Source organism: Doryrhamphus excisus, chromosome 7 (genome assembly GCF_030265055.1).
Source record: "Doryrhamphus excisus isolate RoL2022-K1 chromosome 7, RoL_Dexc_1.0, whole genome shotgun sequence".
Taxonomy (NCBI): domain Eukaryota; kingdom Metazoa; phylum Chordata; class Actinopteri; order Syngnathiformes; family Syngnathidae; genus Doryrhamphus; species Doryrhamphus excisus.
The window spans coordinates 19611076-19636188 of NC_080472.1; the positions used below are offsets into that span (position 1 = coordinate 19611076).

Sequence of the window (25113 nt, forward strand, 5' to 3'; positions counted from 1 at the left end):
GTGTTAGTGCACACACCTGTTTGGCGTTGTTGACACACTGCAGGTACAGCGCTGCGATGTTGGAGCAATGGAGGGTTTTGCCTGCGTTCTGGTTGTAGCACGCCAGGATCTGGCCCTGCAGGTCCGCACACACAGGATACGCCTCGTAGCGCCTGGGGGACGGGCAAAGGAAGACGATGATGGGAATGAGGGAGCATACGGTGCAAGGGGAGGAAAAATGAAGGCGAACGTAACGAACATCTGGGGTCCTTAGGGGAGCGAGCGCGGCCCATTGAGCAATACTACTGCTTTACCCCCCCTTGTGACGATTCCAGTCACCTGAAGCGAGGATCGGCATTAACAAAACCGCTGAGGGATGGGAAAAAAAAAAGTCAATCCAGGCACTCTTGGTGTGAGACCGGAAGGGCTGACCATGTAAAAATTGGACATCCATATTCCATATTCCATATTCCGTATTCCATATTCACCACAGCAGATCACAGTGCGCTGTTTTGACTTTTCAGATGTTCATACCAGATGGCAGAGCACATCCAAAGCATGCACTTGGTGTCTTGTCCCAACGGTAAGTGCTTTTGTCCATGGCTTCGCACAGCCCATAAAGATCCATAATGGCGGCATTAACTTTATGCAGCGACGGCCACGTAGTAAAAAAAATGGGTGGATGCAAATGGAGGGATGCAACTGTGTCACTTTCATATTGTGTCATGCAACAAATGTAGATTAGTAAAATGTCCCGTATCTTATAGCTGAAAAAGCACATTATTACTACTATAAATAAATAAATAAAAATAAAAAAAATATAAATACATATAATATAATATAAATAATTGCGCCTTGCTAATTTTTCCCTCCATTTTTGCTGTTGGTTGGTGGTTTTTTTTTTTCGTTTTCAAAATATTTCAACTTTCTTTAAAAAAAAAAAAAATCAATAAAAAAATTATTCTCATATTATGATTTTATTTTCAGGATCTTTACACCCCCCCCCACCCTAATTTTCCAAATATTATAAACGTTTTGTTCATTTTTATATGAGGACTTTTTCTTTGATATTTCAAATCTATACGGCTAAAATTAATCATTTTTCCTCAATAACATTACGAGCTTATTCCAGTGAAGTTACCTGATAAAATAGGATTTTTTTCCCTCAGAATATATTTTAATATTTATATTAAATTATATATTTAATTTTAATAATATTTTGACTTTATTCTCCTACAATTACAGCTATTTTTTCCCAATTATACTGTTATTGTTTTTAATTTTCTAACCATTTATTCTTGTAAGTCTTCTTCTCCTAGTTATGACTTGATTCCCATAATATTATATAACGTTTTCCCTCAAAGTAATTTTCCAAAAATGCCGACTTTTATTTGTTTTTTATAATATGACAAATTTCAACTTTCTTAAATATTTCAACTTAATGCTACTAAAATTACATTGTTTTCCTTAATATTACAAATTTACCTTTTTTTCTTAATATTTTGACTTTATTATTGCAAAGTTATTGCAGATTTTTCAATGTAAAAATTTTTTGTGGCTAAATTATATTTTTTGCATATCCCATGGGCAGCGGCTGCAAATGGCCCCCGGGCTGCACTTTGGCCACCCCTGCGCTGATGTCATAATCATCATTTTGTGCACGCCAATGCCCGGGAAAAACTCCAAAACTCTTTACTTTGTGCCCGTCAGCGACTTGAAGGCCCCCGTTGTCAGAATCAGATGTTTGATTTGCTTCCCCGGGAGGAGAAATTATCCCCCAGTTGGATGTAAAGCTGAGATTGTGGGGAAAATATGGGTCATTACCCAGAGTGCAATGCAGCAGGAAGCCAGCGCAGCTGACATGTGAGCGTTCATGCATCGCCAAGTGGTTAAATGTGTTCCAATTGTCCTTGGGATACCGTGCCTTGCATTTTTTGGATCCGTCCGGAATGCTAGCTGTCCACCCCCCTCCCCCTCCTCGTCGGGGTGGGTAGTGAACGACAACAGCGCTCGTTTATTACGCCGCCCGTGGGCATCTACGGGGACGAGGGTGGCGGCTAATTGCTTTCTTAGGCTTAGGTTGTTGGTAATGCCAGGTGCATCCTGCTGATACAAACCGTTTTGTTTACCACCAGTAAATGAACTATTCACGGAAAAAAAAGGGAAAACTGAGAATTTTTTTTAACTTGAACTGTGAGAAAGAAGCTGAGACATTGCTGAAGTTCATCTGGATGACAAGAGCACCGCTAAGCACACACACTTCCTGCATCATCTATCATTAAAATGAACAGAACATACAGTCTTACAGTGGATGGGCTGCCCCGATGCCATTTATTACGTAGCCATGCAGCATTCCCAGCTGCTACGTAAGAAAGATACCAACGGTAACTCGAACGCAACAGAATGACACAAAGGACACAACAATGCTTCATCGCTGCTTATTCTTACATTGGGGGCGACTGGGAACTCGAAGAAATGCCAACAAATGCTAACAAAAGTGACTCAAGCGGCAACAATTCAAGCGGTTCATTTAAAATCGGTAATGGTAATGGTTTAATTTCATTTGAACATGCATCAGATTACAATTGAATGCATCACATAATCAGTTCACAGTTCCACATGTCCAAAAGGAGTAGGAAGAAGCAAAGCTTATTAAATCCTACCCCTCCATCTGGTACTTTTACAATCAGTAACTGTTACATTTGTTCACTTCCTGCTTTCCTAATGTAATTTTTATTTTATTTTTTAATTTTTTATGTATTTTATTAATTTATATTTATTTTTTTATTTAATTTTTGTATTTATTTATTTATTTTTGTCACGTATCGAGGTAATGGTAATGGTTTAATTTCATTTAATTTCACTTCCTGCTTTCCTAATATAGTTTAAGTTTTTTTTTATTCATTTCAATTTTATTTTAATATCAATATTATTATATATTACTATATATAATACATTAATATAAATATTAATAAAATAATTGATTTAATTTGTAATTTATAATTATAATTTATTTTTAATTATTTTAATTATTAATTCATTTTTTTTAATTTTTTTACATACCAAAGTACGAGGCAATATGACTATACAATGACATAATGGGTACCATAGTAACTGTCAATATAGTGATATAGTGTATATATATATCTATATATGGATATATATATATATATATATATATATATATATGGCACATCATGACAATGAAAGGCATTTATCAGCACATGGCGATCATCTGCTTTGTAGGGACATCGGCCTAGAATTTTGATCAATGGCCGATTGATCGGAGCTTGTCTATGTAAAATAGCTTTGACATTCCGAATCTGCACTGTAAGCATCATGGGAAGTGTAGTTCTTTCAATCCAAAATGACATGCTATTCAATGTAATTCCTTTCCAGCTTCCAGTGACAGGCGTTTATTGATCTGTGTTGTTGCTGTTGTGCGGACAAGCAATTTTCAAAGTGTGAGGCACGACAGCTTGAGAAAAATAGAAAAAAATAAAACATGCTATTCCCACTCTATCCGGCTTAGCTTACTTAGTTATGCTTTAAGGCAGTGATTTTCAACCACCGTGCCGCGGCACGCTAGTGTATCTTGAGAAACCGTCAGGTGTGCCGTGAGGAATTATCCAATATCACTTTTTATAATTAACATTTATTCATCATCATTTGCAAATATTATGTCAATAGCCATTATGTCAATAGTATACATGGACCCAAATATTCCAATTGCATTTGCTTTATTTGCTCAAACGGAAAGAATTGAACAGGGATGGAATATTCCTTTAACACAGGGGTCTCAAACTCGTGGCCCGCGGGCCAAATGCGGCCCGTGAGACATTTTGTAACATTTTTGGTTAGGGGTGTGTCACAAGATTTTTCCAATGTAAAAAAAAAACGTGCCGTGGCTCAAAAAAGGTTGAAAAACGCTGCTTTAAGGCAAAATGAATTGGTTTTCAGCCAGTACAGACATAGAAAATGTGACATAGAGACGGAAACGCTCCTTTTGAAATGCATGAGCCAGCTACTTTAAAACAAATGACGCCACAGGAAAATAAAGTATCATGACATTTGGCCGCGTGTCGACAAATTAGGGAAGAATGTCACAGGGGGGCGCTTACGTTTTTTTTTTTTTCCTCCACCTTCTCAATCTTTCAAAAAAAAAAAAAAAAAAAGATTCACGGGTACATTTCATAAAATTCCATGAGGTAGGAGACACAAATGGAGACATCAAGCCAGAAGATACGGATGCCTTTTTACGAGAGCCTGTGTGTACGTTTGCTAGCGTGCTGCAACCAAGAGACAGTAAATTTAAAGCATAGTGTTGGGGGGGGTGAGGGGGGGGCGCTTGTGCCATCAGTAGCACTAAAGGTAAAGGCGGCTACAACCACACACACACACACACACACACAAAGCCTTTCTGGCCGTGATGCACCAACGATAGAGGAGCGAATGAAAGGGAGGCGGCGGCGGCTGGTTTAGATATCCACATTACAGATTCTCAGGGCTGTGTCATAAATCATAGCCGAGGGAGCACAGGGGCCACCGCAAGATGCCGGAGCAGCCCGAAAAGGTCCGTATAGATGAGAGGACACAAAGAAAGCAAGGAAATAAGCTCCTTGACGACAGAAAAAGGAGGTTGAGAGGACAGAGTGAGGGCGAATGTGTCCCATTTAACATATAATTAGCTGGAATAGATTACCTTCTCGCCTTGCCTTCAAAATGTCTTCCTCAAGGTGTCCCTACATCATTAAGTCGAAGCTGGGCTGCACACGTCAGCACATTTTCCGTGGGCTCGCTCAGCGACACGACTTATTGACTGCCGGCTGAGGACAATATTGTGATCAATGCGGTGCCAAAATGCACGAGCGCAGCTGAAGGTGGGCTATAATTTGGAGTTATTAGGGATGAAAAATTATACATTGGTGAAGTTTTGTTGGAGAAAAGCATTTTCGAACTAAACGGGGTGCGTATACCTCCGAGAAACATCACGGCACACTTGGAATTTTGTATTTTTGCGCAATTCCCTGATGAGGCGTTCAAAAGCGCTCCGTATTTGTGTGTTTTTTTCACAATTGTTTTTCCACAAATATCTAAGCAAAGTTGTTGCCTAAATTAAACATTTTCAAACAGAAAAATTGCTAAATTAACTGAAACACAAAATATAAGGCATTGAGAAGATGCATTCAAAGACAATATGTAGAATTCCATACTGGTCACAACTGTAGGCATTAGTAATGTTAGGTGAGACACTAGCCAACCATACCCTGTCGCTGATTTTATTGCAGGCTTATCTGTTTAGGGAAACCCTAACATGGGCAACAGCTGTGGCCATACCCGTGATGTCACTTCCTGTCCACGCTCTCACTCAGCTCCCCGAGAACCAGATCACATTTTCAGCAACACACGGTCATGAGTCTTATTTATGTCTTAAACAGCTTATTAATACCGTATTTTCTGGACTATAAGTCGCTCCGGAGTATAAGTCACACAAGGCCAAAAATGTATACGTAGGTAGAAAAAAACATACATAAGTCGCACTGGAGTATAAGTCGAACAACAGCAAAAATGCATAATTAGGTGAAAAAAATATATATGTAAGTCGCACTGGAGTATAAGTCGCACAAGGCCAAAAATGCATAATTAGGTAAAAATAAAAACATACATAAGTCGCACTGGAGTATAAGTCGAACAACGCCAAAAATGCATAATTATGTAGAAAAAAACATACATAAGTAGCACTGGAGTATAAGTCGCACAATGCCAAAAATGCATAATTAGGTAAAAATAAAAACATACATAAGTCGCACTGGAGTATAAGTCGAACAACGCCAAAAATGCATAATTAGGTAGAAAAAAAAACATACATAAGTCGCACTGGAGTATAAGTCGCAGGATATATAGTCCGGAAAATACGGTAGTTTTTATGTCTCCCATACTGGGTAATACCATTGCAGAGGTGACTATAGGGTTGTTAGGTTGTGCCTGGAAGGCTTTAATTATGTTAAAAACTGTATTTAAAAACGCCATGAACACGTTTCTGATGCTGGTACAACTACAAAAATATTCCATTCATACATAAGGAATCCCATTTTAATGGAAATTCGCTGATCAGGTTCGGGTCTGAAACCGATAAACAGCGGTTTTCGTATGTGTCTGTTTTTGTCGTGCGTTTTGGAACAGAAAATTAAAATTCGCACCACAAGAACAGAAATCTTTGTCACATACTTTTTACTAATTGTTGCGACTAAATCCTTGTCAATCTCACGCAGAGGCTTTCCTATGATTAATCATAATAGAAAACGGCAAACGCCGATTGCATTTTATACTAAATTCTGAATAAAATCTGAATAAAATCTGAATAAAATCTGAGTAAAATCTGAATAAAATCTGAATAAAATCTCAAAAAAATCTCAAAAAAATTCTCAAAAATTTGCAGTGCACAGACTTGCACAAACTTGTCCGTATTATATATACTGTATACTAAAACAAACAAAAACATACGTTTTCTGCAATTAATTTGTGACAAACCCAACTAAATTCCGACTATAGTCGCCAATTAAAAAATGAAGACTAACAACCAGCAAATCCTAGTAGCAGTAGATGTTGTTTTCATCACACACAAACAAAGAATAAAGACACGAGCATTGAAGCATAAAAGTGACTCTGGGTCAGTATGGATCACTTTGGTCTGCTGCCAGATCGAGTCCCCAATCACCACGTTGTCTATTCATCATCATTTGGGTCCACTTAGGGCTTAACAGGGTTAAGGGGTGGGTGCCGGTGGCCCCTTAAATAGCTCTCATGTTCCCTCCAGTTAACGCAAGTGTCAGTACCGAGGGAGGGGGGGGTCGGTAAATAAATATAAACGATGCAGTTAAGGAGAAAAATGACGAGCGTTTTGCTCACGTTGCTTTTCAAAAGCGGACCTGCGTGACCCCCCATATACCGCGCCCCTCGGTGAAATCCATGGGTGCGAGTGCATCCAAAGGGTCTGAGTCTTCTTAGCACTTATTGACTTCCGTCACCTCCTCTCTGGCACCATCTTGTCTTTGCACCTCGGTTGCCTAGCGACAAAATTAGACTACTTCAGACAAAAACAACTCCCAGTAAACTGTCATTGTGACTAATTAATCTGCGGAGTGAAAGTTTTTGCTTCATAATCAACAACTAATTGCTCGGTTCATTTTTGAGGCATGGTTATTTTTCATTTGAACTAATAGGAGCGATGCCAGGAGCAATAAAAGCTCCGGCTCAACACCTTATTTACATTTTGCAGGGTAGGTTTTCAATTTAGGCTATTTTGTCTTTGGATTTCTTCCATCCTCTGCAGGAAACAAAAAGTATGTATAAACCGACGCCACAGAGGAGCACTTTTAGCCAGTTAATTCCTCTAATTGCTCAGCAGTAGGTTGTTATGTTTTGGTATCATTCATATGTTGATGGAACGCTACAAACAAACAAAACAAAACAAAAAAAAGCCCTACTACCACAAATGCTTTAATTATAGCCTGGACATTTATTTACCTAGACTACAGAGAGGACGGGGCGTTTATTGGAAAAAGGCTCATTTGAAGGCCACTTGAAAAATTACATTTGGTAGTGTTGGATCTTTAAGAGGTTTATAAGTAGAGCTTCAAATTACAAACTGACAAAAAAAAAATACAGGAAGCAATTTATTGCTAACAATCATTAAAGTCAAATAGACTGTTAAGACCAGGGATAAAAAAATAAATATAATTTAAATACCTACTTGTATTTGGCCCTTTGTATTGAGTTGTGGGCTCTTATAGAGCAGCTACACGCAATAACTCGCACAAAAAGCTTTCTAGATCTTGCAGAATCTGCACCTATTCCAGTTGTATCTCGTTGGATTTTCCACCTACAAATCAAATCAGGCTGCACATTGGACAATTGGTTAGCGCACAGGCCTCACAGCTAGGAGACCTGAGTTCAATCCCACTTTCGGACATCTCTGTGTGGAGTTTGCATGTTCTCCCCCGTGCATGCGTGGGTTTTCTCCGGGTACTCCGGTTTCCTCCCACATTCCAAAAACATGCTAGGTTAATTGGCGACTCCAAATTGTCCAAAGGTATGAATGTGAGTGTGAATGGTTGTTTGTCTATATGTGCCCTGTGATTGGCTGGCCACCAGTCCGGGGTGTACCCCGCCTCTCGCCCGAAGATGGCTGGGATAGGCTCCAGCACCCCCATTTTTTTTTAAATTTGGTAATGGTTTAATTCCATTTGAACATGCATCAGATTACAATTGAATGCATCCCATAATCAGTTCACAGTTCCACATGTCCAAAAGGAGTAGGAAGAAGCAAAGCTTATTAAATCCTACCCCTCCATCTGGTACTTTTACAATCAGTAACTGTTACATTTGTCCACTTCCTGCTTTCCTAGTATCATTTAAGTTTTTAGTTATTTATTTATGTTTTTATTAATATTAATAGTATTAATATATTTATACTATATTAATATTTTATTAATATATTATTATTATTAATATATATTAATATACTCTTTTTTTTGTCCCGTACCGAAGTACAAGGTGATATGAGCATCCAATGACATAATGGGTACCATAGTAAGTGGCAATATAGTGATATATATATATATATGTATATATATATATATATATATATATCACATCATGACTGGTGCAAGACTCCCTCCCAAAAAGTTGAGCTAGTTTTCATTGCTGTTGTCTTAACTGAGCAACTAACCAAGTCTGATGACAACATAACCTCCTTGACTGTTATTTGCATAAATGTGTGATTTCCATAACAAAGCCTGATAAACGTTTCACGGAAAGGCATGCAAGTGTTTGAATTTGATCCAGGAAAAGGTTATTATCATTATGATAGGAGCCGAGCGTCGTCTTGTCCTCTTGGACCCCGTGCCGCACATTTCTTACACAATACGGGAGGCGATAATGTAACGACACGCTCGTTTTTTTTTACCTTCACTCGCTTTCCTCGTGACACCGGCTGGCGATAAGCCCCTGCTGGTCCCCGGTGGAAATGGAGTCCTTCTTGCCTCTGCATCTGATTTATATGTTGCCGTATTCACCGCCTGCCCCCCCACCCCCCCCTTACATCTGATGCATTATTTCACTGTCCGGTGTCTCAATGTGTGACCTTTCCTGCATTCCACGTATACTGCATGAAGTCGAGCACGGCATGCCTTGGATTCCCGATGGGGGATTTGGCGAGGGCCGGGCAGCAAAGCGATAGATGGAAGATTACGCATATGAAAGAATAAGAGGCCTAAGCTTCCTGTCTCTTTAACCCTGCCGACTCCAACGAGGACGTGGCGCAGAAGCCGACGAATGGCGCTTAAAAAAAAAACATATCTCCTTCACGTCTTACCTTGAAGTTTGCATTCACGCCGAGATCAGACCGCAATTGTTCCGCCTTTGTGTTTGCCACTGATTATGTACGCGCCCAACATTTTCAGCTTTGCCGCAGAGAATAAAACCTCATTTTACTTTCTCTGTCGCCCGTCTCCTCCCTCAGGCTACAAAACTTACTTTGTCTATTGTTTATTTTTTTTGCCTCCCTTGAATAGATCTTTTTTTTTCAAATTTAATCCTGTTGACAATAACAGTAGCCACAGTCCTCCATTTTATCTCAAGGTGAATATAAATTGCTACGGTCAAGAGAACACGAGGAAGTAGAACTTTTTACAAAACAAACTAACTAGAAGGAAGGAAATCTGTAAAAGTACTGAAAATGTTTCGTAAAAACTGTATCAAAATAACAATAACATAAATGCGCCAATGAACAATCTCCCATAGTCGGATGGCGTCGGGTCTTTAGAAACAACCACCGTTGTCTCTTAATTAGCAAAAGAACCAAAAACATCGCCATTAAAAGCTGCGGCTGTAGGCAACCTCCTGATATATAGACTTTGTACCTGTATCATGCACGGTCAGCATCCGGCAACCTTTTGTTTACGTCTGCATGCGCTTTAAAATGTTGCTGCGTGGAATGAGTTTCATGAATGTTGCACTGGCCGTACTGTCGTTTACGATGAGACGTTTACTTACAGTTGGGATTCCCAAACTTTACCAACTCAGGGCCCACTTGAAAATGTAAAAAATGTCCGCGACCCATCTTTGTTCTATCAACAGTACATAGACGAAATGCTGCGTTCTCAGAGCATTTAACCTATTGTTATTATTGTTGTTATATTATTATTATTATTATTATTCATTCATTCCTTTTCTACCGGTTTTCCTCACGAGGGTCGCGGGGAGTGCTGGAGCCTATCCCAGCCATCTTCGGGTGAGAGGCGGGGTACACCCTGGACTGGTGGCCAGCCAATCACAGGGCACATATAGACAAACAACCATTCACACTCGACCACCGTGCAGCCCGGAACCGCACTAATCAACTGTATTTATCCATCAAGCTGGTGAATTATTCTGTTATGGAAGGTGTTGGAAAAATCCAAGCTCCCGTGGGAAGCACGTACTAAAGGCGACAACATGCTTCGTTCGTCAGTATGGAAAGTTTAGGACACAGAAATGCCCCAAAGTTCTTCTTCTACAGTCAAAAAATACGAAAAATGACAGCATGTAATGAGGTCGGAGTGACGCTGTCTCGTTCTGGTCGGAGAGCTTAATCAAAAGTCTGGTGGGAATAGGACACGGAACAGCTGCACAACGCATGTACACAACTTCACAGACACACACACACACACAAACACACACAGTTCCCTCCCGTGAGGTCCTTCCTTTCGCACTTTCATTTATTTTCCAACATGGCCGAGTGTGCCTCTGTAATGGAAGTATCTGGACGCTACAGGCGGAAACCTATCACCTCGCTGTAACTAAACAGCGTTTATTTACAGAACGGAGGCGCGCACGCCAAGACCCGGCCACCATCATTCCCATTTCTGATTTCCGACGCCCAAAGATGCTTCATTACATCCAATTAACCCCCCAGCCTTGATCCGCTCGTTCCATCCCTGCCCCGGTCTTGTAACACCGGAACCTCCTGACATTTCATTAGCACGCACACCCTCCCCTTACCGTTGTAATCCAGTCCTAATGCACCCCCCTTTTAATCCAATCACCCAATACAAAGTCTTTATACACATGCCTGTGTCACATGACGAGCCACCGCTCGCAGTTAGCGCCATCATCTAACACTAATGTTATTCCAGTGAGTGATTTTATTTTTTATTTTTTTTACCATCCCGCCTTTAATGCGATTTGGGAAGTCTCCGCTCCAGGCCCTCGGCGAGTCGAGCTCTACGCCCCCCGTCCCCGGTGGGCCGCACTAATCAGTTTCCAACATTTCTCTGGGAGACAATGATCCCAGTGTTAGCACTGGCTAATGACAGGCTAACACAATAAGCTCCACCTCCCGAGAGCCGGGGCCCAATTTGCTTGCGGGCTCCTCATCCACTTTCCCTACATTACGATGGAGTCTAATGGTCTCTGGTTAAGAAGACAGATGGAACCAGGATGGAAGACCATTCTTCAAATTCTTGGGTTACGTGTCTGTGGTGGACACATGGCTGCTTGACTTTATTAGTACTAGGGATCGACCAATATGTTTTTTTTTTTTCGGACCGATGCCGATACCGATTTTTTTCCATCACACTTAGCCGATGGCCGATTTTGCTTAAGCCGATATTTGCTTTTGCTGCCTCAATTTACATGAAAAAATGACAATGATAACAAATATTACAGGTCTTAAGTTAAAACAAATATGTATTGAAATGTAAAACACTGAACACAGTAGGACACAGCTTTCTTAAACGGGATTATTGACTTTAAAAGGAATAAATATTAAAATTATTATTTTTTTAAATTATATTAGGAAAGCAGGAAGTGAACAAATGTAACAGTTACTGATTGTAATTCATTGTATGGTCATATTACCTCATACTTAATACTTGAGTATTAATACAAATTAATAAAATACAGTAAAAAATAAAAATTTATAAAATACATAAAACAATAAAAATTACGAAAGCAGGAAGTGAACAAATGTAACAGTTACTGATTGTAATTCATTGTATGGTCATATTACCTCATACTTAATAATTAAGTATTAATAAAAAAAATTAATAAAATACATAAAAAAATAAAAATTAGGAAAGCAGGAAGTGAACAAATGTAACAGTTATTATGATTGTAAAAGTACCAGATGGAGGGGTAGGATTTAATAAGCTTTGCTTCTTCCTACTCCTTTTGGACACGTGAAACTGTGAACTGATTATGGGATGCATTCAATTGTAATCTGATATTAAACCTGACAGGATGTGTGCCCCCCCCCACAAAGCCTGCACTTGGGCAGTTGGTGGGGAGCAGTTCCACTCCAGTCGAGTCCACTGTGACTTTCATCGGGCATTTCCTGACCGATGTGTGCCAACTGAGAGTTGTTATTATTGTTATTATTGTTATTATACCCTGCCATGTGTGATCTATATGGCGCTGCTGTCAGCGCTTCACAGAAATTCATGATATCAGACAGCAAGTGACAAATGATGGCGTCCATTAAGCCTTTTGTGATCAGGCTTATTGCTCAGTTGCATCGTCAACATCAGCTAATGTTGCCGCGATTAAAAGGACACTAGTTTGAGGCCCCCGCCTTGATATGAAAGTTTAATGTTAGTTTGATATGGATGCTGTATGGTATCATGTACCCAGAAAAAATTATTACGTTTGATTAATGTTCATGTTAAAGGTTAAATAACTGTTAATAGTTATCCTCCCTATCCGTGTGGAAGTGGTAAGTTTTTGGCTATTTAAGTTGAAAGGAAATAACTTGAAGGCTACCGTTTAGGTCGCTAGCTCTCTAGTTTGCGAGTTAGCATGTGTCTCAAGACCCTGCAGTTGCGCAATATGTTGTAAATAAAAAGAGTATAAATGTGACTATAGTCGTGTTTTGTCATGTCTACAGGGCTCTAATAATGCTTTGTTCATTTTAATCTGAAAAAATAATTTATCTACCCACCAACTATATGTGGTTTCTTAAGTTTTTATTATTTGCTGTTTTATTATTATTATTATATTTATTTATTTATTACTGATTGATTGATTTTCTTTATTCTTGATTTGTTTATTTATTTTTCATCTTATTTTGTGTAGAAAAATAAAAAGTAAGATATTTGAGAACAGTGGAAGGGTTTTGAAGGAGTTTTTCTTGTCGAAAATTGGAACCAAAGAAGTTTTTTTTAATTTTTAATAAATTAATAAAAAGGTTTTTTTTTTGTTTGTTTTTTTTGGGGAAAACCTGATGCGGCCCAGTCTCACCCAGACCCGAGCTCCAGTGGCCCCCCCAAGTAAATTGAGTTTGAGACCCCTGCCTTAGAATATGGAACAACGTCGGGTCAATTCACTTTGAATTGCATTTGAGAAGTATGGGAACTTACTTGAACTTGGCGTTCACTTGATCCGCAGCTGTGTGGTAGTTCTCGGTGGTGACCTTGTAGAACTGAGCACTCTGGAATAGAAAAAGGAAATAGAAAAAGAGGAGGTTTTGAGTCCAAACAACTGTCTCTCGAACAAAATCACAAGGAGCTATTTTTCATTTTTCAGCTAAAAGCAATCAAGGCCGAAATCAAACACTTCACGCTTGCATCCTCTTCCAGGGTAAAGAACAGTTGTCTATTACGTTGTAATAACAGCAAGCATGCAAGGTCAGAGGGTTACTCGTAAACAACGTACAGACGCTGGGTCAAAATCCCGACCGGTTGGCCTGCCGTAAATGAAGCAGGGCCACTCCGTCTGAATGACTTCTTCAAACGCGGCCATATAACAACATTGATACTACTCAAGGAAGGTCTGATTCCCTCACCCTCGCCGGCTGTTGTGCACATTTATGATCAAACAGTGAGACATCGTAAAATGCAATGGATGACTTGATGGAGTGGAGTAAGGAACTTGAGATGTTTTACACAAAATATCCAGGATTTTTTTTTTCTTCGCCTAAGGAAGACATTTATCATAGTTGGGCTAAGATCAATGGGAATGAGCTGCACGGATAAAAAAAATAAATAAAAAAAAATCGATAGTCATGTTGGCGAGCCCAAGCAAGATGGGACATGACAACGCTGAAAAATGCAGACTGGACGCACTTCGGACGCCTGCACTGCTTCCTGCTGCTGCAGGCGTAATTAAAAAGGATGAGGATCGTTCTGTGGCGTCAATATGTAAATTGCATTTCATACAACCTCCACGTATGCCTGAAATGTGAGCAGAGATCTGAAATGGAACATTATTTTCCATTAGGTCAAGAAAGTCGGGGTCCCTGGGTGACAGTTTGATCAAACATTACCCTCAAGTCAACCACCGTGCATGCATTTTTATAGGATTCTGACTTTATTATCTAACTTTTCTTTCCTTTTGTTTGTTTCTCATAATATTATAATATATATAAATATGATATAAAAATAGTATATATATTACTATATTATATTATATTTTATTTTATTTATATATATTATATATTATATTATATTAAACAAGAAACAACAATAAAGATTACAGATTAAATATTATATATTATTAAATATTAGGGGAATAAAGTATTTCACTTAATAATATAATATAATACATATGTATAATATTATGTATGTATAATGTAATGTTATTATATTATAATATATAATATTATATATATTATAATATAATATTATTATTATATATTATATTATTATTATTATATATGTTATATTTTTATATATAATATTGTATTATTAAGTGAAATACTTTAGTCCTGAATTATTCAATTATGTATGTATAATGTAATGTCATTATATTATACATATTATACACATACTGATAAAAAGGGGCCAGGGCCGGACTTTGGACACCCATATATATATACTTCGAGAGTTTAAACATGATATTTTTTTTTTCCTGAAGCTGTGCCTTCAGGCGCCTCCCTAGGGAGCCCCCAACTGCAGTGTTACTTTTAGCAACCTTAAAGGAATATCTTAGTGCTGACAATACAGAAAATACAAGCTACAGATGTCGACGTGTGATAAGACTAAAACTAAAAAAAAGTTGTAAAATGGGCCGCACGGTGGACAAGTGGTTAGCATGCTGGCCACACAGTCAGGTTTTCTCCGAGTACTCCGGTTTCCTCCCACATTCATGTTGGGGTTCATTGGAGACTCCAAATTGTCCAAATTGTAAGTCAGCTGGGATGGGCTCCAGCCTGCCCCCCACGACCCGAGTGAGGATAAGCGGCATAGAAAATGAATGGAAGTTGTAAAATGTTAAGTTAGCGATGTAATCTCACGCTGCATCGGCGCCCTCTTGGCCCTCAACAGATTGCCTTTCATTTTATACAAAGTTACACTCCAGGGATTTGGAACCCCCCCCCCAAAAAAAAATCCTTTTTACAGATAAAATAAAAAAAAAGTCTCCTCCTGGGTGCTGAGATTGAAAAAGAAGCCATTAGAAGACAGAAAGATGTCGAGAATGCTAAATTGGAGGCAGTAATACCTGGCTTAATGGTAATAATCGATCTGCTAATCCATCTGGGATAGACAAAAGGCCACAGTGACAGTGATTGCCAATTTCAATTTCAATACACACACACACACACACACACACACAGTCACACAAAAGCACTTCGGTAGTTCCACTCGGCAGCAAGCTATTTTCCCCAACTGATTCACGGAAAAACTTTGTACCAAGTTCATTTTGTCTGAAAAATATCATAAATGGCCACAAAGGACAGCAAGTCATGGAATTCCCCGTCATTGGATAAACACAGTCCGGTGCCGCGTTCAACCCCCGCATACAACTCAATAGCTAATCGGCGATGCAATGAATTCCGTTTTTTTTACTCAAGCCGTGTACTATATTTTAACAAAAGTCGACTCAGTGGGGGGGGGCTGTGGAAAGACAAATGAAGTCGTTAGCACTAATGCACTGCGGCGATATGTGAGGAGATAAGGAGCATTAAAAAAAACAAACATCCTTTAGGTTCATTTGCAAGGAAAACAGGAGGGAAATAATTCCAGGTGCTGATGGCTTCTTTTTGTGCTATCTGCTGCTGCGTGCCGTTAAATTATGCACGTGGATGCAAGGATGAACGGAGCTCGTAGTCGTAGTTACGATTTTCAAACGTTATAACGTCGTTACCTGCGTGTAATGTGGTGCCTAATTACAGTTGCAGTGATACCTCCCATCGCTGTTATCGTACAGATGATGATAAGCTAGGTAAAAAGGACATCTGACCAGTCCAGCCTTGGGCCGCTTCCTGAGTTCTTAAGATGTGTATCATTCTTCCTGGGTAAAATAATGAATCAAAAGCGACAATAAAACGTTCAGGCAGTTGAGGCATTTGAGGCAATCTGTAGTCTCGGTAAATACTGACCCCACTGACAATATGGGAATGTTTTCAGGTCAAAAAGGTAAATTTTCTCGTTTCAGCCTCTTATCAACACGGGAATAGTACTGGGGGGCCTGGAAGTTGCCAACATATCGGAGTATTTCGAAAGACATGACCAACCTCAATCAACATTCTCCTGATAGTATATATATAACTTATTTTATGGACTATAAGTCGCTCCGGAGTATAAGTCACACAAGGCCAAAAATGCATAATTAGGTAGAAAAAACATACATAAGTCGCACTGGAGTATAAGTCGCACAAGGCCAAAAATGCATAATTAATTTAAAAAAACATACCTAAGTCGCACTGGAGTATAAGTCGCACAAGGCCAAAAATGCATAATTAGGTAGAAAAAAACATATGTAAGTCGCACTGGAGTATAAGTCGCAAAAGGCCAAAAATGCATAATTAGGTAGAATAAAAACATACATAAGTCACACTGGAGTATAAGTCACACAAGGCCAAAAATGCATAATTAATGGAAAAAAAACATACATAAGTCGCACTGGAGTATAAGTTGCACAAGGCCAAAAATGCATATTTAGGTAGAAAAAAAACATACATAAGTCACTCTGGAGTATAAGTCGCACAAGGCCAAAAATGCATAATTAGGATAAAAAAACATACATAAGTCTCACTGGAATATAGGTCGCACAAGGCCAAAAATGCATAATTAGGTAGAATAAAAACATACATAAGTCGCACTGGAGAATAAGTCGCAAAAGCCCAAAAATGCATAGTTAGGCAGAAAAAAACATACATAAGTCACACTGGAGTATAAGTCACACAAGGCCAAAAATGCATAATTAATGGAAAAAAAACATACATAAGTCCCACTGGAGTATAAGTTGCATTTTTTGCAGATAATTTATTTTCCAATTTATTTTTTAATACGCATGTTCAAGACCAGGCTGAACGTTGGTCGGCTAGGAGAGCCGCGTTCAATTCCAGCTTGTTCAGATTTTACAGCTGGGATAGGCTCCAGCGTGAGGTACAAATTGAATGAATGAAAGAATGGGTGTTCAAGGCCTGGTGCTCAAGGCCATCAGATAGATGAAAAGCGGCCCTTGTGTTGTCTTATACTCCACTTCTTTATAGTATGCCTCACCTCAAAAGTTTTACACCTTTGAGTTCAGCTCATGAAAACTGAAAGCAAAAGTACTGCGTTTATATTTTAGGAGTGTATTTGGGTCAATATGGTGCTTTCTTCCTTTGCTACGGCGCCACCTTCGTCCACCAAAAATCCAATTCCATCAATACACAAAGTGAAGAGACGTATAGAAAAGATGAAAAGTGGAGGAGTGGAGGGAAAATGCTGATAGGAAAAAGAAAGAAAGAAAGAAAGAAAAAAAGAAAAAAAATCCTGTGCAAGTTGATTGTTAAATATGAGATTGTTTTACAGTGGGCAGGTATTGAGTGAAGATGTAATAAATATATAGATATTGTTTTCAGAAGCTTATTTGTGGACCCGATGAGAGGCTGCAGCAGAGGCAGCAGGCTGAGCTGCCTGGCGAGCCCCGCTGATGGCCTGTCACTGGAAGCCTCTCTGATGAATGGCCATGTTGGATTGGAACAGACATGTAATATATATCAGGCTTATATTTGCTCTCCTGCTCTTTCTGGCTTTGTGTTCCTACTTTTCGCCAGAGTGAAATATGTTGGGAGAAGCCCGAGGTAAAAAAGACTGGAGGGTAAAGAATGGTGATGGGAGATGCTGTAAAGATGGAGAGTTAAAAAAAAAAAAAAAAAGACATTTGGTGCATTCCCGCTGGGAAAAACAAAAGGGCGCCGCCTCCTTCCCGCTAACTTTCCTCCAAACTGGCTTGTTTTCCTTCGTTTTCTTTGATTCCCTTTTCTCAGCCTGGATTTGACGTGTGAAGGTGATCTGTTGACACTTTGATCCAAGTGATATCGATCAGAAGCCAACGTGGCTGATGGATGGTGGGTGGTTAAAGTCGATAATGCCTCTGTTAGTTGGGACTCATCCATTCAGCCATCACCGATGCGCTCCTACGGGGCTACAATCAAGAGATATCCCAGGATGCTTTTGGTGTTTTTTTTTAACAAAAGTGCCCCACAAATGAACTAGCTTTTCAAGTCATGGGGCGCTCCCCATAGGAGGTCGGGGTGAGATATTCGGGGCACAGGTTTGGCCTCTATTTGCTAGCTCAGCAGACAGATTCTTAGTCAAGACACCAGCTGAGTTCAATTTCCATTGCAATATGTGATTAAAATTTGCATTTACATGGCGATTGCAAGGGCTGCACGGCGGTCGAGTGGTTAGCACGCAGGCCACACAGCATGGAGACCTGAGTTCAATTCCACCCTCGGCCATTTCTGTGTGGAGTTTGCATGCGTGCATGCGTTGGTTTTCTTCGGTTTCCTCCCACATTCCAAAAACATGCTAGGTTAATTTTTTTTTTTTTCGGTTTCCGAGGTTTTTTTCGGTTCCGGGTTTTCTCCGGTTTCCTCCCACATTCCAAAAACATGCTAGGTTATTTTTTTTTTTCCTCCGGTTTCCGAGGTTTTTCCCAGTTACGGGTTTTCTCCGGTTTTCTCCCACATTCCAAAAACATGCTAGGTTAATTTTTTTTCCTCCGGTTTCCGAGGTTTTTTCTGGTTACGGGTTTTCTCCGGTTTCCTCCCCCATTCCAAAAACATGCTAGGTTAATTGGTGACTCCAAATTGTCCATAGGTATGAATGTGAGTGTGAATGGTTGTTTGTCTATATGTGCCCTGTGATTGGCTGGCCACCAGTCCAGGGTGTACCCCGCCTCTCGCCCGAAGACAACTGGGATAGGCTCCAGCAACCCTCGTGAGGATAAGCGGTAGAAAATGAATGAATGAATGGCGATTGCAGACACTTCCAAATACAACAGGGGTGCAAAAAAAATGTCTGTCTTAGGAATGGCATATTTTCCCCACTCTGTTTTGGATAAATAAAGCAATATATTTGCGCTTGTTCATAACAGAGAGATGACACACTTAACACCCACCACCTAGCCGGGACCGGATGCGACCAGATCAACCCAATACACCAACCGACGGTTGATGGGAAGATTCCTGATCATTAGGACCGCCTCCATAAAAGGCTTATGGGGAAGAATTTCATAGTTTCGTTAGAAACCACAAAGACTCGGAAGAAGTTCCGGGAATGCTGAAAATAACCAAGAAAAAAAAAAAAAAAAAAGAAAATAACCAAGAGAGCGCAAAATACTTTATTTATTCCTTTTTGTTTCTAGCTGTGAAATGTTTCCGTTTCCATTTACCCTTGAAGGTGACATTTGACCACAGCAACAGGGCATTTTTTCTACTGCAGGATTTGAAAGCAGCACCATTGAGTGTGTGTGTGTGTGTGTTCTTATTGTTGACCCGTATCTCGTACTGGGAGGGACGGCATGGAGCGGCCATTTTGGGCGACGTGACAGAACCTTATATCCCTCCGCAGGGGGTTTCAATCTGATACATAAGCGAGGGTAGTGTTGTGTTGTGTTCAGGGACGGGGGGAGCAACATGTTGTTTCACCTTTCGTCCTACTTTGTCCTTGAAGCTACAATATATTGGAGTCTATATTGGGATTTTGGATCTACGGGAATTTTCTGCCCGGTCATCCAGAAGTGTGGGGTCAAAGGTGACTGATGAGGTATTTGATGAGGTTGAGGTCAGGAATTGGCCAAAATGTCGCAGAAAAATGAAGCCCGAAGACGAATTAAGAGTATCGATTTGTCTATACAGCCAATCCTTGTCACAGCAGTACGTCCCGACTACCGTCAGTTTCAGGTTGATGTCAAAGCGTTCAAAGCTCACCTTCTCCTCCAGCCGTGCCACCTGCTCCCTGTAGAACACTTCCTGCTTGTGCAGGTCCGCCTCTTTAGCCTCCAGCTGCTTGGCCTGCACACACACACACAAAGGGAAGACGTAATCAGTGTTGAACCACATCCACCAAATGCATTCATGTAAATTCAAGTAAATATTTAGTTGGGAGCAGGTATTTGTACTGTTCATCCCAACAGGATAACATCAGTAGTCTGTATGAAGGTACAGTGCATACACTCCTGATGAAGACCAGTTGAAGAATTGCGGAAAGCTTCCTGGGACTATATACCGGTAAAAATACTTCCACCGATAATAACATAACGTATACAATTACCTAAATATGTCATCTTCTCTACAAGAGAGGAGAAATATGATCTTAGGGAAGAACTAAATTCGAAACACTTCTATGCTAGGACTACGTTAAAAAGCCATAGTATTTCAGTATGTGGAATCAAACTATGGAATGGATTGAGTAAGGACCTCAAACAATGCACAACGATGAGCCAATTCAAGAAACAATACAAGCAGTTGATGTTTGCTAAATACAAGGATGAAGAGTCTTCAACCAGTCATGATGTGCTATATATATATATATATATATATATATATATATATATATATATATATATATATATATATATCACTATATTGACACTTACTATGGTACCCATTATGTCATTGGATGGTCATATCACCTCGTACTTCGGTACGTGACAAAAACAAAACAAAAAAAACAACCCAAAAAACGTAAAACTATATTAGGAAAGCAGGAAGTGATCAAATGTAACAGTTACTGATTGTAAAAGTACCTACTACTACAGTATACTATGACAGTGACAGTTGCTATGGTACCCATTATGTCATTGGATGGTCATATCACCTCCTACTTCGGTACGTGACAAAAAAAATTCAAATTAAAAAATACAAAATAAATTAATAATAAAATATAATTATAAATTAATAATTAAATATAAATTAATAATTTAATTAATATTCATGTTCATATATAATATATTATGCACTATAATAACAAATAATGCATTTTTATAATAATATAATATACGATATTAATATTAATAATAAATATTTAAATAAAATAAAAAAACTTACATTATATTATGGAAAGCAGGAAGTGAACAAATGTAACAGTTACTGATTGTAAAAGTACCAGATGGAGGGGTAGGATTTAATAAGCTTTGCTTCTTCCTACTCCTTTTGGACATGTGGAACTGTGAACTGATTATGGGATGCATTCAATTGTAATCTGATGCATGTTCAAATGAAATTCAACCATTACTATTACTTCGATACCTGACAAAAAAATAAATACAAAAAAGTAATAAAATACATTAAAAAAATATTAGGAAAGCAGAAAGTGAACAAATGTAACAGTTACTGATTGTAAAAGTACCAGATGGAGGGGTAGGATTTAATAAGCTTTGCTTCTTCCTACTCCTTTTGGACATGTGGAACTGTGAACTGATTATGGGATGCATTCAATTGTAATCTGATGCATGTTCAAATGAAATTCAACCATTACCATTACCATATACCGGTAAAAATAATATTTTGTTGATGACGTGTTTTCCTGTGACTGTGCCGCACTGTATTGACATATTGGAGGTTTGCTTCTATCGCTAGCATGGTGCAGCGATGGCGGAGACAACAAAAGTTGTGATCGGAAGTGTATTTCAGAGCCTACACTAAACACTCGGGACAAAAAAAAAGAAGAAAACAATCCTTTAAGTCGGAAGTGGAGGTTGCTAACTTGAATCAGAAGCCAAGTACTCTCCAATTATGAATATATTACATATAGTGATGACTTAAAAAGAACCACAGATGTTATATTTCTATTTTATGTATACAGTAGCCATCCAGGATGAAGCCACAGGAGCATCGGGCAGGCCAACATCCTATTGTTGTGCAAGATGGCCGTTCATCAGCCACGTCAGTGAACAACAAAAAACAACCACACTGTGACCCCGACCCCCACCCAACCAACGTACGCATAAATATGAAGACTCCACACTTTTAACATTTACAACTGAAGATTCAAGTTGAAACTTCTTCTACAAAGACGTCAAATCAACCAAAACATCAAACGAATGGTTTCAATTAAAACATTTAAATGACTATTTAAGGTTGTCGTAATACGTAGATGTCGTTTAAAAAGAACATTGAAACTGGCATTGCAGAGTTTCAAGGTCCCCTGGGAGAAATGAAAAAACACAGCAAAATAAATAAATAAATAAATTCTTGCCCTTCCAATGAAAAAAAAAAAAAAAAGACTGGATTAAAGTTGCGAAAGACTTACCTTAAGTCCTATCTCCTGATTGGGAAGCAAATTGAAAGAAAGTGAAAAAAAGAATATTGAAGCAAAGACGTAATCAACTACGACTACTATGCAGTATTTGGGGGGACATAAACTTTTTGACTTGATATCACCGATACAGGCTACCGTTCTTCTTATGTATGCATTAAAGTCACATAGCCACATTCTACAAAAAGAACCATCCTGGAGGATAACAGCAATGCAAATGAGGCCTTGAAGCTAAGCGCTTTGTTTGAAGGAGAACGAGATAATGAAGGAAGTACACCTAATGTAGAAAAAAAATGCATTAGCGGGTCCAATTTCCCTGTGCAGTGATAACCATCTGTGTTGAAATACGCAATTGACTTGCAGGTGGTGCTGCATACGTTATGATGGTGGTGATGCGGTCCAGCGCTTCAAAGTACAACATCAAGGCCAGGTTCTTGTTGGTATGGTAGACATATGTGGGGGGTATTGTTGCTTCGGTATACAGTGTCGGCCATATCTGATAAACAACTCCTTTTCCCGAATGTGTTTTGATATTTTTTTTCAAGGGTCAAGCTTTTACTGTGGTGTACTGGGAAGAACTGAAGAAGAAGAAATTGTGCAATACTGGATTTATGTGCAATAAGATTCATTCATTGAAGTGAAACTCAGGTACGATATGTGTAATACTACATTTTGTTTACTGAAATTCCACATTTTGGTTACTGCAATTTACACTTAACACTTCTATGCTAGGACTACGTTAAGAAGCCATAGCATTTCAGTATGTGGAATCAAACTATGGAATGGATTGAGTAAGGACCTCAAACAATGCAAGGATGAAGAGTCTTGAACCAGTCATGATGTGCTCTATATATATATATATATATATATATATATATATATATATATATATATCACTATACTTACTATAGTACCCATTATGTCATTGTATGGTCATATCACCTCGTACTTCGGTACGGGACAAAAACAAAACAAAACAAAAAACAAAAAAAAAACCTTAAACTACATTAGGAAAGCAGGAAGTGAACAAATATAACAGTTACTGATTGTAAAAAGTACCAGATGGTACTAATAATTGAATTCATTTTTAAATTAAATTAAATTAAATTAAATTAAATTAAATTAAATTAAATTAAATTAAATTAAATTAAATTAAAAGTATTAATTTAATTTAATTTAATTAGAACTATTAGAAAGTTCAAGCTTGGCACATGTTTTATATAGATATGTATTTTCTTTTTGAATAAAACTGGACTTGTGAATGGCGTATAGAAGGGTTTAGATTCTGTTCCACAGACGGCGCTAATGCACACGAAAGCTGCTTGCCAACCGCCAATAAACAACAGAAGAAGAAAAACACCACGAAGAACACCGCAGTCTGACAACTTTCCTGTTTGAGCGGGTACAAGATACCTCAATCGGATTGGGGAAAAGGAATATTCCACCCTTGTGAATCCGATTATATATATATATTCATTCGGAATGGCACTTTTCTATCGAAAAGGTTACATTCTTTCCGTTTGAGCAAATAAACCGAATGGAATTGGAATATTCGGGTCCATGTATACGTGGCTATTGTATTGTAGAGGTGATAGTAGTAGCTGGGGTGTTGTGTTCAAGTCAAGTTCAGCGTTGCGGCTGAAGAGCTCTGCAGACAAAAGACACGCTCAGACGGCGGGATGCAAGCAACAACGAACGTGAGACGCTGATCCCAAACACACATAGATCCATCCACACACCAGCCGGAGCAGCTGTATCCACAGAGGGCGGGCGGTCGGGGAGATAAATGTGTGCTGAAGGGGAGACTTAAGGTGCCATTAAAGGAGGAGAGGTTGTGATAGAAAATGAGTGTCCTGGGTTTTTTTTTTCTCCCCCCCCCCCTGTCTTAAATCTGCTGGAAGGCATGTTGGCCTGCCTCCTTGGCGACACATTCAAACCCAGACACGCACACTATGTCAGGATTACTTCCAAATGATCGCCTCTATTCAGTCGACTTTAAAAGATAATCTAATCATGCTAAAGGCCAAACAATGGCGGAGGCCTCGCCGCTGCCCGTATGCCTTTTGTCCCCCATAACGAAGAGCCGGAGTGCGGATTTTGAGGGAATGAGAAAAAGGAAAAGTGAATCCGAGACAGGAAAGAAGTGACACATTGAGGACAATAAAAGGTGATTTACCAGGAATGAAAAATCGGTTGTTTAATACGTCCCTTACAATCGACGACGCAATTTCAGGAGCGTTTGGAGGGAGAAACTCACCTCCGGAAAGACAAAGACTTCCACACGACCGGAAGAGAGAGAGAGAGGGAGAAACGGGGCTGCCGTATTTAAAACTTAATAAAGCGTGAACTCAACTTGCGGCCACCCTCTCCTGGGTTCATATTAAGTACGGTAGCGAGCACAGTAGCAATATCGCCAACACTGGCGGTCAGATCAAACATCAATTAAGCAAGGTGAATATCAATTAGCCAGCCACTGAATAATTAAGAAGTGTGTGGTTTTTAATTACCTGCAATCTGAGCCAAGATGGACGATGGCCAGAGTGACGACTGTGCTACCGACACCTCCGGTTCTCCCACGGATTTGTTCCCATTCGTCCATCCGCTAAAGCAGGGGTGGGTAAAC

At 39.2% G+C, this 25113-nt stretch overlaps 1 protein-coding gene across 4 annotated transcripts in view; it reads right to left on the reverse strand.

Annotated features, from left to right (window-relative positions):
* chchd3a (coiled-coil-helix-coiled-coil-helix domain containing 3a) overlaps positions 1-25113 on the reverse strand; it is a 62789-nt gene that overhangs the window by 6858 nt on the left and 30818 nt on the right. For 3 of the 4 annotated variants that reach the window (XM_058077717.1, XM_058077720.1, XM_058077719.1), the window contains 4 exons: positions 22485-22499; positions 20162-20245; positions 13377-13447; positions 17-152 (listed from right to left, as the gene is read on the reverse strand). In XM_058077717.1, the coding sequence (XP_057933700.1) occupies positions 17-152; positions 13377-13447; positions 20162-20245; positions 22485-22499 (306 nt within the window). The remainder of the gene's footprint in view (positions 1-16; positions 153-13376; positions 13448-20161; positions 20246-22484; positions 22500-25113) is intronic. The other variant, XM_058077718.1, reaches the window with a different exon arrangement.